This window comes from Nesoenas mayeri (assembly GCF_963082525.1).
Source record: "Nesoenas mayeri genome assembly, chromosome: 15".
Taxonomy (NCBI): Eukaryota; Metazoa; Chordata; class Aves; order Columbiformes; family Columbidae; genus Nesoenas; species Nesoenas mayeri.
Window position 1 is genome coordinate 5,200,425 of NC_137559.1, and position 15,036 is coordinate 5,215,460.

Below are 15,036 nucleotides of genomic sequence, written 5' to 3' on the forward strand. Positions count from 1 at the left end.
ACCATATTCCAACCCCACCAATGTCCAATGATATCTGAAGGCGGAGGTTCTGCTTCAAATTATGCTCATGATGATGAGTAAACTATTCATGCTAAAGCAGGTGCTAAATTGGGTCCCTATAAGTTTACTTCTAGATCTGGAGGTCCCTTTGGCAGCATGTCTGAAGCCTTCAAATGGAGGGCAACCAAACCCTTGAAACATTTCACTTGAAATAATTCATACACTTCCATACACCACTTTTGCAGCCAAGGTTCGACATCTAGTGGACAGACAGGTCTCGAGAAGCTGTCACTGCCCAGCCAGGGGACATCGGTGCAAAGCCACCCTTCCAGCAGAAGGCCCAAAGAGCAGGGGCTCACAAGGCACCCATGGAAAAACAACACAACAACCAGGGTGTTTCTCCAGCCAAATGAGGCCAATCAGCACCAGAACTACAAAGATCAGTCTTGTGGGAGATGTTCTCCAGGCTCAGTGCAGGCAGGAGACACAAGGTCATGGTGGGTGACACTTAGACACCAAACAAAAGAGCTGTAGGTCTCTATTTTTGAAGTGCTGTAAGCAAGCTACTGTCTCTCTGATGCCCAAAAAGCATTGCTGGGAAACTGGGACACCCAAGGGGGTGCATTGCCCCATCAGACACAAGAGACTTGGGTCCAAAAGTGGCAGTTCAGGAGAGTCACCCATTATCAGCCCTTCTAGCTGCTGGATCCGTCCTGGGAGCTGCAGCACGACCTGGGCCAACAGCTTGTGAACTTGGATAAGCCAAAGCACTTACATCCACCATAAAGGCAAACAAAACCCTGCCCAAGGCCAGATGACTTCAATTAGTTAATTTAGGCAATGATGCTCAGACACAGCATTATCCTCTGAAATTCACCATAGTCCTCTGCAAACAACATCTTGAAATAAACGGATCATACTTTCCTCAAATATGCACAGGATATAAACCCAAGCATTAAGGCCATCCCAGACACCCAGATAAACGAGGAGTTTTTTCCAGGCCTGAATAAGTGTGATTCATTTCAGAAGAGGCTGAGATCTGCAGACCTGCCTAGAGATTCAGCATGCCCAATTCCCATTAAAATTTATGGGCTGGAGAGGACAAGTACTTCCATGGGAAGGCCAATTTTTGCTCAAACTTTCTTTTGAACTTACAGACTAAAGCAGTGCGGGAGGGAAGCTCAGACAGGCTCTGAATAAGAAACTGAAGCTTTTGGAAGGTTCTCAGCTCTTCAGCCCTTCAGAAAGGGCAGCACGACACAGCGTACGAGAGAAAGCGACACCACGGGATGCAACAGCAGCACAGAGCCCGATAGATCTTGTTCTTCTTGGCAGCCCTATTAAACACTACAGGCCTGTGTGCCTTTTTAAGGATGCTGGTCCGGGTATTGTAAGGCAGAGAGCATCCAGGGGACATCTGGTCCCCTTGCTATAGCAGGCAAAGCGACGGTTGTTTGGTAATGGATTGCACCAAGAGCCATTTGAAGTTGCAGAAGGCCTGGACAGCATCCAGCATGAGGCTGGATCAGGACATGCTGCCAGGGCCAAACGCATTCCTTGACGCACTAACATATTTTGGGGGAGGACACATCCTCCTGTTCCATGGTCTGATGATGGGACGCCCAGTGTGACCGCAGCCTCTGGCCAGGGCACGACACACAACGAGGAGCGATCGCTCCGAAACGAGACCTTCACGAGATCTGCAGCAGGGAAAACATTCAGCCTTGCTTCTCAGGAGTTGTTCACCGCCATCTGCTCCCAGGCACACCGCTCTGCCAGCCCCTCGCTCCGTTTTGCTGATTCCTTATCCTGTTGTGCATGATGTGCTCTTCTGCACGGTGACATTGCCTTGCCTGCCAAGGACACGCACGGGCGAAGGGAGGACTCGGCGATAAGGGATTTTCAAAGGGCTCTTGGAAGGAGCTTGTGCCGCAGGGCAGACAGGGAGGACGCACAACTGTGTGTGCAGAACAACAGACTCGGTTAAGTCTACAGACATCATAAGACAATCTAATGTGAAACTGTATTGTCTGGGGAATGCTTCAGAGGAACCCCAGCATCCAACTGTACAGTCCCATATGTTTTGATAAGAGACTGTTAAAGGCACAATTCTATAAACACAAGTCACATATTGTATAGATATGGGCTGTAAATGTTACGTTAAAATACCTCAATTGCCTTGAAGCCGATTCATGCTCTGCAACTGCCAAGAAAAAAAAAAAAACAAGCCCGGGATATTTCAGCTTGCTATCTGAAGTTATTTATAATAAACTCTGACTGAACTGAACACAACAGGCCAAAAGAGCAGAGGAAGCAGTGATGAAGGGTGGTAAAGCTCCCACTGTGATTCATCACCCCGGCCGCAAAGCCGGTGTTCAAACAAGGCAACGGGTCTGGTTTCCATCAGGCAGAGCCAGGAAACGCAGGGTTAAGGCCGCCTTGAACTTGGTCCTTACGTGACCCCTGACACGACTCCTGTGGGACCCAGCATCACCACTGCCTGTGACTGGGGCCTGGTTTGCCCTTGGCTCTTCCCACACAGAGGCTGCAGGACTCGGGGATGCCCTTCATGGCCCCCCCTTTTCCTCACACTGATGGACACAGGTCAGACCACACCTGGCTGGCGATCAAACATCTCCATCCCACCCAACCGCATCTTCACCTCCAGCTCCTCGCTGCTACAACCCGGTATTAGAGCTGACATTAAACTGCAGGGCTGACTCAGAGGTAGCAGAGGATATTTTATCCTACCAAATTTCTCTCCAACCTGTGAAAGATCAGAGGCTGCCAAGAAATGATGCCTCAGATGTAGCTCCCCTTTCTTGTGATGAGCTGGTGGCTTAAATCCATCCCTCAACTAATACTGCTGCTGACATTGACCCATCCTGGAGAGCGGGGATGTGCTTTCAAACACGGCATTTAGAGCTAAACTGACAGCTTATCAGGACAAAGCGATATGGAGCAGGCAGGGGATTGATTTTGCCTAACTGATCCCTCCTGTCTCACTTAAGGGCAAACTCCACAGCCCTTCTTGAAATGAACAGTCCCAGTGGGTCGCGACAGGACCACGGGAACACACAAGTGCAAGAGCAAACCACCATCTTTCTGTGGTGAAAGCTCTATGCCCATGGAACTCATGTGCAAAACCTGGTTTCAGACAAAAACGCCAGATAAACTCACAGCAAGATGGAACTGTTGACCTCCATGTGGCATGAAAAGCTCTATAGCATTTAGGTGATGCTGTTCCCTCATCCATAAGTTCTCCCTGTCCCTCCTCAAGCAGAGGTTCTGCAGCATCTGGCAAGTACCAGACACATGCAGCACATGGTTTTATAAATGAGTCCTAATCTCTGGTACCCATTTCTTATATTAAGTTCTGCTCTGCTCACATGGATATGAGATATTTTGAAGATGCTGCAACAGGAGGAATTGCAGGTGCCCAAGTCACAGTCTCTGTCCTTGCAAGTCACCTCACTGCTCCTTGGTGTGGTTCATTTCAAGAAGCCTACTCACTCTCTTTGAAGCAATATAAGTCCCAGATTGCTTCTTTCTTTGAGCTCTGCAGCCCTCACAGCAGCTCTGGGCTCAGCCTAAGTGCTGTCCTGATGCAAACAGGCTCCATAGTGGATGGTCCATGCACAGGAGAAGCAGCTCAGTGAGCTTCGTCCCTCAACAAACATATACAGGAAAGCCTGGTAGGTACCTGTCAAAAACTCAGAGCTACAAAGAAACCAGCCATGACTCAGCAGCGCCTGGGAAATTTCAATGAGAGACATGTTTAAAAAAAAAATAAATTAAGAAAAGTGAAAATACGGCCTAAAGAAGATTCTCCATTTTGCTACAGCTAAGCATTGATTTTTTTTCCAGATGTGGCACACCCTGCTCTGGCAATGGGGTTAAGATTTCAGTTCATCGTAACGGGGGCATCAAGCTGCAGGTTAGAGATGGAGCCACTGGAGCAGGACTCATGTGCAAAAAACATTGAGATGGGCTCAGAAAAATGAGGTTAGTCTGTGATGTGAAGAAACATATCTGGCCAAGACCCCAACTGTGAAATCCCTCTTTATCCCTTACACTGGCCTCAACAACAGAGTCACCCTCAACTTCAGCAGATCCAGAGCTTCCCTTTTAAATACAAAATTATCAATTCAAGAACAAGTTCATACTTAACAGTAAAAATGATAAAATCTCTTCAAAGCCCATAGGAAATGCAGCATTTGTTCTGTTCGGAGCAGGTAAGTTCCAGATCACACAGACACTAACAACAGGCACTCTCACAAGTGAACATTTTACTGATCCTCATCAGAAAAGCAAAGAACAACATGCAAAAACTAACCCAACTTTTGCCCAGCAGAGCCATGCCCTCAAAATGATGTGCGATAACTTGCCCTGCACTCGCTTTGTGCCTTGATAAGAGATTTAAGAGACCACGGTGGCCAAACGAGCCCTCCAAGAGCCTCTCTTCATGTAAAAGACCCATGATTCATGTCAAGTGAATTTTTACTGTTGCCTTATAAACCCCTGCGAGGTTGAGGTTTGTACCAGAGCAGCCAGGAGACCCGCGCCAGCGGTTGTGCCTGTAATAAAAGTGTTTACAGCGCTGGCATACGCTTGAAATTGCGGAAACAACATTCAGGATCACCAATAAAGGGAAAACACCACAATTACGTCTGAAACAAAATGTCCTTTTGATTTCTGCTCTTCCATTACCAGTGTTGATAGAGATGAAATTAAAATCTCCAGTGGGAAGCAAGGTGAAGGAAACCCCAGCATATTTACAGACGTGATTTACCAGTGCCCTTGGGAACAGATCCAAACCTTTTGCCTTGGGAGTCTGTTTAATAGGACGGCTCCTTCCTAGGGTTTGCTTCCCATCACTGGTGTCCCTCCCACCCCTCTGCCCATGCCCAAAAGCTCAAGTCTGTTAAATATCAGCTCAGGAAAAAGAAAAAAAATCAGGAAAAATAGGTGACATTTTATTTTTTTCCTTCCTCGAGAGTTGCTGTGTACAATTCAATCCTCCAGGCTATGAAATTCAATAAGCCATAATGCTCCAATCGCTACAAGCCGCCTAGTCCCCACCATGCCAAAGCAGCTCAGATTTAACAACAAAATTACAGTGTACATTATACCATTACAGACTCGGCACAAACACACTCAAAAAAGGGCCTGGTGATAAGAAGCTGAGGATACACAGTGTGTTTAGGGCTATATCCCGCTCCTGGACACATCGGCTTTGCTGGCATTGAAGTTACCTGACCTGGAACATGTGGCTGAAGAACAGGGCCCTGTTTCTTTTCCAGACCTAAAGTGATGCATCTCCACCCTCCTCCACAGATGGAAACCCAAAGGTGATGACAAAGACCGCGTGGATTCATTATTTCATCCCAGGACTTCAATCAGCACCTCCAAGTCTGACAGAATCCTTACGGACAAACCCAACCAAGGAATAAACTCACTATCAACCTCCACAAGAAAGGTATTCATTGCTTTGCAAACACGGTGAAGTCCATTCTTCTAGAAAAAACAGCGCGGGCACACACAAACATATATAAAAATATACATACGTTAAGTATGTACACACAAATATTGTGCTTCTGTGCTCCTCTGCTTTGCCATCAGCTGTGCCCCACACCTAAACCCAATTAATTTCTATTTGTGGTATATCAAAAAATGCAGTTTGCTTTGTGTCCCGGTGAGCTCTTCATCCCGTCCTCTCTCTGTCACCCCCGATGACGAAGGTGTCAGTTGGCACTTTCTCTCCTTAACCACGTCAAGCAGCAGCCTGGGCTGCAGCTCCTCTGGGACAGGAACGTATCTCTGCACAAATACCTGTGTACCCATCGCAAATCCCAGAGGGTTTAATCGAACAACAGGAAAAAATCAAAACAAACACACAGGCGGAGAGGAGAGCGATGGGGATCAAAGAGTTTGGGTACGCCAAGCTTTGCAAGCGCCCCAGGGGATGCTCCCCCAAAACATCCCTGTTTGTAACGTTCGTCCAACATCCCAGCTAATCCCTCCAGCCTTCTGGAACATGGCAGATGTCCCAAACATCCCGTTCCAGAACTTGCAGTTACTTTCTATGTCAAAATCTACCGGAATATTAAATACTCAGGCAAATCCTCTTCCTCCATCTCACCAGGAGGGTGAAGAGAAGGGGCCAGGAGCAGCCACGCAGCTCAGATTCACCCTCGGAAGGAACGAACCGCAATCATTAATAGATGTACACACATACAAAGTCATCTTATTTCTCCGGATGGCTTTTGGAGGCACTGCTGCTTCTGAGCAAAACTGCAAGATACTAGTAGCATTGTGAAGGCACACAATTTCCATCTGTCAATTGAAACGGGCAAAATTAGGTCTTGAAGCTGTGCATTTAATCCTTTGCCAAACTAGTCTGCCTGGTACAGTGCTCAGAACAGATTTTTTATTAAGGGAAAGAAAGAGGAAAATTGTCTTTTCCAGCTGCATCTTGTCAAAGCTCCCGTGGGCAGCTCCGCAGTGACCGCTCTGACACGGCCCTGGGAACAGCCCCGCACAGAGCTCAGCAGCCTCTAATTCACTCCCAATTTGTCTCTATGCAGGCTGATGACTCCTAATTGCTGGTTTAGAAATACAGTGCATACCCTGATGATTTTCAGTTGGTCCAAGTTATCTTAGAATTAACTATTAAGGGAGGTAATGGAAGAACTTTCCTCCTATCCCAGGCAGCTAAATATTCACTTAAAAGTGTATCTGACTTGAAATCACAAGGCTGCATCGGCAGCTGGATTAACGGATTGGACACAAACGCCAGATGCTACCTTAAGAATTAAGGGCAAAATCTGAGCTCAAATTCTTTTAAAAACATCTGTGTAAATTGGGGTAACATATTTCTTGCATGAGTTCTAGTGTTGGTGGCAAAGGTTGCTGCTGCACTGGTTGGATGCCCAACCAGGTTGAATTCACCGTGTGATGTGCAATGGAAGTAAAACACACCTGTGTGTCTCTAGGTGTGGGGTCCAGGGAGCCCCAGCCAGACCTTTGGAAATAAGGACATTAGGGAAGGACAGACCACAAGATACGTGCATAATCCAGCAGAAAACTAATCGGAGCTCTGTAAATCAGCAGCTCAACGCTTCTCGTCTGCAGAAGCAATTTAAAAACAAACAAACAAGAAGCAATAACACACAAACACACAGAGAACAACATGATTCAGGATTCATTCACTGTAAACTAATGTGATCCCGGCTGCTCTAATGGAGTTACTCCAAACAAGTCATTTAGCCAGAGCACGGCAGATAAAGTTGAGGCTTTGCTTCCAGGAGAACCTGGGTGGATGGTGCCGACCGGTGCTGAGCCAGCCCCAAAACACCAAGTCACGAAAGCCAAGGAAAAGGTGAGCTTAAACTGCATTAGAATAGATCTAAAACTACTTTTGCATTAAAAAAAAAACCAACACCAAAACAACACTAAAATACAGTAAAGCATCTTGGAAACAGCTGTATGATAATTCAGAAAATAGCTATATCCAACTTGGGGTTACACTGCATAAAATTAATCCATAACATAAAGAAGAGGAGATTGGCTATAGACTGATCTGCTCCCCTTAACTACTGCAGTCCAACTCATGTGATACGTCATTCTAAGTTTCTAAGGGATTTGCCATCTAGGCATGCTGGAAAAAACACAGTACGCGTGGACTCAATACACAAATCAAACTTGTAAACAAACTGCAAAGTGAAACCCCATTTATTGGTTCCCACCAGATTTGAGAGGCAAGAAATCTGAAGGCAACTGGAAAAACTTCACAAAGTGGAATCTGGGATGCATCTGCTAAATGCCTTGAAAAGCAGCAAGATAATTGCTCTGAAGGGTTATAAATGACAGTCTGAAAATAACAAGTAAATTGTAGATATTTCACAGAGATTATGAGTAATCTTTAGTAAAAATCTGATGCAACAAGGTGGCATCTCTCAGTTTCTCACTGGAGGAGAATATCAAGTGCAGAATAATTAAAGAAAAAAAGGAAAAAAGGAAAAGCACACACTGAGACACCCTAAAATAATTTTAATTACTGTCTTCAGTGAAACTATTCAAGTGGTAAATTTGGACATGAGAGAATTAACTTTCAAATCCATTGACTTTTGTAGCAATAAAAGCATGAAGTATGTTAAGGGGTGAGGGTGAAACAGGTAGGTAAAGTTTTTCCAAGTGTGTCTGCAAATTAAACTTGCTCAGAGATACCTGTTGTGATCCTGACTCAGGACAATATGGAGATAAAGCCACAGAACTGATGAGCTGAACACTCAGCTTGGAATTCAGACCCACAGACGGATGGGGTGTTGGGGGCTCCAAAGGCTGAGCATGGGTTAAACATGATTCTATTTACTTAATATTCTATTCCCTTAAAGTCAAATATTAAATTTTATCTTCATTACTTATACTTCTGATTTACTTTGTACATTTTGCTCAGATGGACTTTTAATTTTTTTGTTATGAGTCAACTTCATTTCATCAGACCATTTCACATTTCCCTTCTCGAGCACCAGCATCGCATCTCTTTTTTATGGTTTACCACATTCACACACATCCAGGTATCACCACACACCGCCAGCCCTTGCTGCAAAGAGCTACAGCAAAACCTCATCTGCTTTGAAAGTATTTTCATAATTAACTTTCTAACTCTTGTGTGTGTTGTTGTTGCAAAAGTCATTTTGAAAACAGGAGCCAAGCACCAGCTAATGCCTGCTGGAGTTTGCAGAGATTAACACCTCGCTCTGAGCAACCAGCCCCCCCTGCCCACGCTGCCGCGTACGCTGACATTTTTCCTAAATATCACAGACTCCGGCAGTTTTGCCACAGGACAGGGATTTCCAAAACCGAGCTGCACTCTCCAGTTTGGCTGGGAGTTGGGAATAAAAGGCATTTCTCGGGAGGTACAACCTACAAGAGGTGCTTAAGGAATTCAGGATGCAGATGATGCTTTTTGGTGGCGCCGGGATGCAGGGACCACGACAAGCCAACTAAAACAGACTAACCACAAAACTTGGGACTAAAGTGTTGATTAGATGTATTGAGCCAACACAGAACGCTGGAATGCAAAGAGCCAAAACACATGTGGACAACATATTTTTAGACGAGCTACAATTCACAAGACTTTTCCTCCTTGCGTTTCCTAATTGCCTGTGGCTCAGCGGGAGATGCCGCAGGGTGTGCGGCACCTGCGCCTCGCACCAGATCCAGTGGGCGTCCTGAATGCTCAGCAGCTCCCAGGATGAGGCCAGAAATAACATTTCTTCTCTAACGTGTTTTTCCACAGCACGCTAAATGTTTTAACTGCAATATTTATATTCGGAGATGACAAATTGCGATTTGATCAAACCCTCCCATCGCGCTTGTCGGGACACAGGCTGAATGAGAAGAGATTAGAAGGAAAAGCTTTCTGATAAAGCTCCTCAAATCTGATAGATGCTTATTATAGAGCAATCAAATAAAGTTTGTTAAACCGATGGGAGCCCAGACCCGGTCACTTGTCCCCACACCTCCGCCTGCATCAGTATAACCCCCCCAATCCCAAATGGCAACACTCCCACAGGCACGGGAGCCAGAACATCAATTGTGCAATAAGGAATGAAGAGAACTGCAAGCCTCGTGTCAGAGAACAATTTATAACACGGCCGAGCAAACAGCTCAGTCCAGTACGGAGAACAGGGAGATAGAGAGAAGGCTCGAGCGTTAGAGCAGATACACCATTTCGCACTAAACGCATTTTTATCCCCATCCAGCTGTGCTTATAGACACCTATACTGAGCAATGTTTGGAAATAACACATGGGATGTTATTGTAGATGTGAGGTCTGCCCCAAAGTGCTCGTGAGGGCAACCAGCAAGTGCTGCAAGGAGAAACACCTCAGAAAAATTAAAACATTAAAAAATAAACCCCAGATTTGATGCAAGCAGAGACTCTACCCAAACATAACAGAGCCAAGTCCCACAGAACTCAGCTGGCACCAACAAGCTCTGTAGCCACTTGAGAAAACAAATCAGCGGAGGGTTTTTTCTGACTAAGGCACACAGAATTTAACCTATCGTGAATCATTGAATGGTGGGGTTTTTTTATGAATCACTAAATAACCAGCAAAGTTGCTCGAGCCTTATCAAAGCCGTGCTGCAAAGCTGACACTCGGCGCCGGGACGGAAAGCAGGCTGAATCGATACCGTGTGTTACATCCCAGGTTCCAACCCGTTTCTTCAGCCAGTCAAACAGTAAAACCCCTCACAGCAACACAACATATAATAAAAGTCAGAATTCCTCCCAGCTGCTCCACTTCAGGCACGTGGATGGGGCCAGCTGCCCAGTACCATCCCAGTCCATTACTGGATTACACGTGTATTAACCAACAGGGACCAGGAGCTGCGTTCAAATCCCCACCAAGGTGCAGGGACATCTAGGGATTGACAAAAAGTGACTAAAAAAATTAATATATTAAGAAAACACTCATCTGGATCCAGCCACAGCTCGGTGTTTCTGTAGACCTGTCAGTTAACGTGCTTGGGAAGAGCCAGGAAAGGACCTCGCAGGATCACAAAAACCCAAATCCTGCTCTATACCAACCAACGTGCACACCGAGTACACAAATCCCACCCACAGACCTCTAAAAATAAACCCACGTAGGAGATCCAGGACTGAAGAAATAAGTAAGTTTGCTTCCAATTATACATCATCTTTTTTTTTTTTTTAAACAAAAAAAAAGGCAAATTAAAAGTAAATCAGTAATAACAGAGGGAAAAATACAATACAACTTGACAGTGAAAATTCAATTTCAGCCATTGCCCATATCATAAGAACTATATTCAGGCTGTTTTTTGCTCTAAGCTGTCACGGACAAGTGACCTTCTGGTTGAAGTTGGGTTTGGAGGTGCCCACAGAGCTCAGGAGACTCCTGTGCTGGAGCCGTCACTTCTGAAAGCTGAAGAATGACACTACACAGCAAAAACAGCCCAACAAAAGTCAACTGTGAAAATCAGACCCAGGGCCAGTCCAAACACTTTCTGCTCCTTTGATTCAACTTTAATGGACACGACTCTTGAATTATTGCTCCCACACCTGAAAAATCAGATCTTTTGCTTTCTGTTGTTTGAGAATTCACAAGTTTCATTGCTTTTATAAATACAAACCCATGCAAACGAAGGGGTGAGGCGGGATTTTTTCCAGGTTGTTCTTAACATTCCCAAATGCAGCGCGGCTATTAAAAAACACAAACGTGCATCTCCTACATCTGCCCACTCCCCCGTTTCTCGGGCGATGCGCAGCCCTTGGGGCGCCGCGTGCCTGCGGCCAGCCCAGCTCCCAGCCCCGTAAGCTGATCCCCACCCCACCTGTCCCCCCGAGAACCAGGCAACAGCTTTTTTTAGCTATTTCTAAGCCTGGCAGTAACCCCCTCTGCTTAAACTGCAGAGGCAAACCACACTTCTGGCCCAGCCGGGGAGGATTTCCACCTGCTCCAGGCCACAGGTCTGGGCTGTCTCTACTGCCGACAAATATTCAGAGCGGCCGGTTCAAGTGATCTGGATTGATGGAGGGTTTGCCATGAGCCCCACGCGCGATGCACTTGCCAGCATCCCCCAAAATGTGATGGCGTTTGGTTTTTTGGGTGCTGATGTGCCCAGACCTGCAGTGCAAACCCTGTGGCACCTTTGCCAGGAGCATCCCAGGGACCACCCCCAAGAGCCACCAGGGACCAGCTGAGAACCAGACCCCAAATGTGGACACCCTTGCTGTTCAAGGCATACTGGACAGACGGATGATTGTTTGCAAGCCGGGGATGCAGAGGTGAAGTCTTTCTGCTTGGTGGCAGGGGGAAGCGTGCACAAGTTTTGGACCTTAAACATCACAGGAGAGACGCGGGGAGATTCATTCCCACACTAGGAACCACTTGGGAAAGGAGGAACACAGGCATCGGGGGGGCACAGAGTGAGACCTTCTCCTCCTCCCCCCTCCAAATAAACCCCAAAGAGAACAAAGGACAACTCGCCCAGCAAGAAAAAGCACCACTGAGGGAGAGAAGCTGCTTTTCAGAAGGCGTTAGTGCTTCCCAGGTAAGCGAGCACCTCAGTGAAGCTCTTCAGACTCGGATTTTACGAGACCTCACAGTCACATCCCTTCCTTCTGTAACAGAGGGAGATTTTTAACCAGATGTAAAGCTCATTAACATGGTTTATGGATCTATGTTTCTGGGTAGGCGGGAAGAGTCAGCAACACTGCCCAACTGGCCAGAAACCACCTTTGCTTTCAAGTTACTCTCCCCCTGGGACAGGCACTCAGGGAATCTCAGCCCTTACTACCCGTGCTCCTCTTCAAGCGGCCCCCCTGTCCAGCTGCTTCCCAAGTGTCCCAGCCCTGTGGCAGTGGCACTTGTCCCCAAGCTGCCTGACCTCCGATGCGCACCCAGCGCTGCCCGGGCACAGCACCAGCTCCCGAGCACGACGCACATCTCCTCGCTTTGAGGCTGCTCAACACAGCTTCAGAAATCACAACCAACAGCAACGCGAGCGCTCTCGCCAAGAAACTTAAGAGTCGACACCGAAGGATTATTGTCGCTGCGATGCATGGGACTGTCGGCAACCAGGAGAAAGGGAAAAAAATCCCAGCAAGGAGCTCATCCCTATTGCTGCGAGACATTGGGAGCTCTGTTCTGCTCCAACCACAACATACTGGCTCTGACAGCAGTAACACTACAACACAGGGCTTAGGGAGTTTTATTAAATTCCTGCTTCACTATTAACCAATCGTCACAATTTCCATCTAACATTATCTCAAACAGATAAGTTTTGTAAAGATACTTGCTCTCCTGTGAATTATTAGGAGAGATGCTGAAAGGCAAAATTAAAGCCCAGTCTCACCCTACAGCAGCACGAGCACACCTGAACCCAGTTCTACACAACCCCCCTTGCTCGCTGCCGACACTGCTTTGTTTTCCTCCCTCTGCACATTAGTCTGTCGAGTGTTCCAGCTTTGGGGATGCTGAACCCAGAGCAAGACCCACCAAAGCTGAAGGAGAAGTTTTGAAACATGATAAACAGCTTTAAGGGAAGATCTGCCTTGACTCACTCTCAGCTGTAACAGGGATGCAGTGCCCTCCCTCGACCCCTCCAGGACCAGGTATTTCACTTTTTTTGTCATGAAACCATCATTTACATTTAATATTTATACAGCTAAAGCATCACAGTGGAGATCAACTACTTGTTTATTCTCCTCTTCCATCCACACGCACACAGGAGCCTGGTTCCCTCTTCACAACAGTGTAAAACAGAAATATCTCTGCAAAAGTCAATAGTTCAAGTAAAACTAGTTTAAACAAGAGGAGACTCCAGGCCACAAAAATTGTGGGTATTCCCTCCAAGCATTTCTCCCAATAACAGACCAAGGCAGCGTTACGGGGAGGATTGTGCAATTGCTCCCAACAACAACACCTGACATGGTGTTGCTGAGTGATCTCAGACACACACAGGTTTCTTTGGTTAACTGAAGCGAGATCAATAATAACCATATTAATAAATAATGCTTTTAATAGCAGTGGCAGGATATAGGCAGCAAACGGCAAGCAGGTATCAGAGATAGGTAAAAGCATTAATTACCCAAACCATGTCAATGCTTCTGAGCTGATGTGCAAAGCTAAAAGCTCACTTTCTGAAGATTATCAAGACAGACTGACAACTCTCTGCTTGCACACAAGCATTTCGGGTAAAATCCAATTTTCTGGATGTCACAACTGTGAGGAACACACTGCTCTTTTCCATTTAACATTAATAAACTGGGTAAAGGACATGGGGGAAGAGGGAAGATTTAGAGACTCGACTGTCCTCTTCCTTCCTTGTCTGCAAGTTGCAAAAGAACAAAAGCAAATGGGAGTTTTCGGAGCCGAGGCGAGCGAAGGCATGTGCCTTCCCCAAACCAACTCCAACTTGCTCCATTTTTCTGCGACAAGAAAGCGCACATGCACTCCGAGCTCTCTTATATAAACAGCAAGAGGGTCAGCGCCTGGCTGAAATTCCCCACCGGGTCTGAAATAAATACGAGGTTGTCTTTAAACTTCACCCCTTCCTGCTCCACCGAGAGAGAAGTGGAGTTGAGGGGTTTGCCCTCTCTGCAGGTCCTGGGGGCTGCAGCTCAGCACCCTCCACCACCCCGCGATGCTCATGCCGGGCACCTTGTCCTGCTGCCCCGTCCCTCTCACTCAGATGATGCTGATGGAGCCAAGGGGACCTTGGCGTGCGCGTTCCCCCGACCGAGGCCACTGGGACGAGCGTGGGAAGATGTGCTCCCCGCCTGTCCCACTCCTGCAAATCCCCATATCCCCCTCCCTGAGGTTGGGGATCGGGACAGCACAGATAGGGGGAACTCCGGGGGAGGCTTTGAGCCGTGAGCCCCCGGGACACAGAGCCCCGCCGGGGTGCTCCGGGGCACTGCGGGGTTCCCGGGTGAGGGGTGTCCCAGTGGGCCGGGGGGTGCGGTGTCCCTCGGGGAAAGGATATGGGTTACAGACCAGCCTGAGGCACCAGCTGCGCGGGCGGGTGGTTTGCTTGAGGCAGAAGAAAGCGGTGGGTGCCAGCGCCGGGTAAGGCACCTGCTCCTCCTCCTCGGAGGCCAGGTCGGGCGGCGGGTCGCGGCCGGGGGAGCCGCCGGTACCGGAGCCGGCATCCTCGGGCAGAGGCTCGGCGGGGCGGCGCGGCGGAGCGGCGATGGGCACCCGTACCTCCCCGCCGGCCGGGCGCGGCAGCGGCTCTCGGCTCTCGCCATCAGTCATGGTAGCGGCCAGGACCTACGGGGCAAGGGCAGGGGGTCAGGGCCAGCGGACCCCCCCGGCGGCGGGGCGCACCCCGGCGCGGCGCCCACCTGGCCCCGGAGCTCCAGCTACAACAAAGACGGGCGACAGGGGTCGAGCCGCCTCCCGGGCGCGGCCGCTCCCGCCCCCCGGGGAAGCTGGGTCTCCCCTCATTCCCTCCCTGCTGCGGTTGCCCCCACCCACTGGCTTTTTCCCTTTTATTTTCA

At 47.9% G+C, this 15,036-nt stretch overlaps 1 protein-coding gene across 1 annotated transcript in view; it reads right to left on the reverse strand.

The window, feature by feature from the left end:
- CACNA1H (calcium voltage-gated channel subunit alpha1 H) overlaps positions 1 to 14,791 on the reverse strand; it is a gene marked incomplete at its 5' end in the record, with an annotated part of 222,698 nt that extends 207,907 nt beyond the window's left edge. The window contains one exon of the mRNA XM_080353920.1: positions 14,520 to 14,791. Within this exon, the coding sequence (XP_080210046.1) occupies positions 14,520 to 14,791 (272 nt within the window). The remainder of the gene's footprint in view (positions 1 to 14,519) is intronic.
- Positions 14,792 to 15,036: the final 245 nt, after the last annotated feature.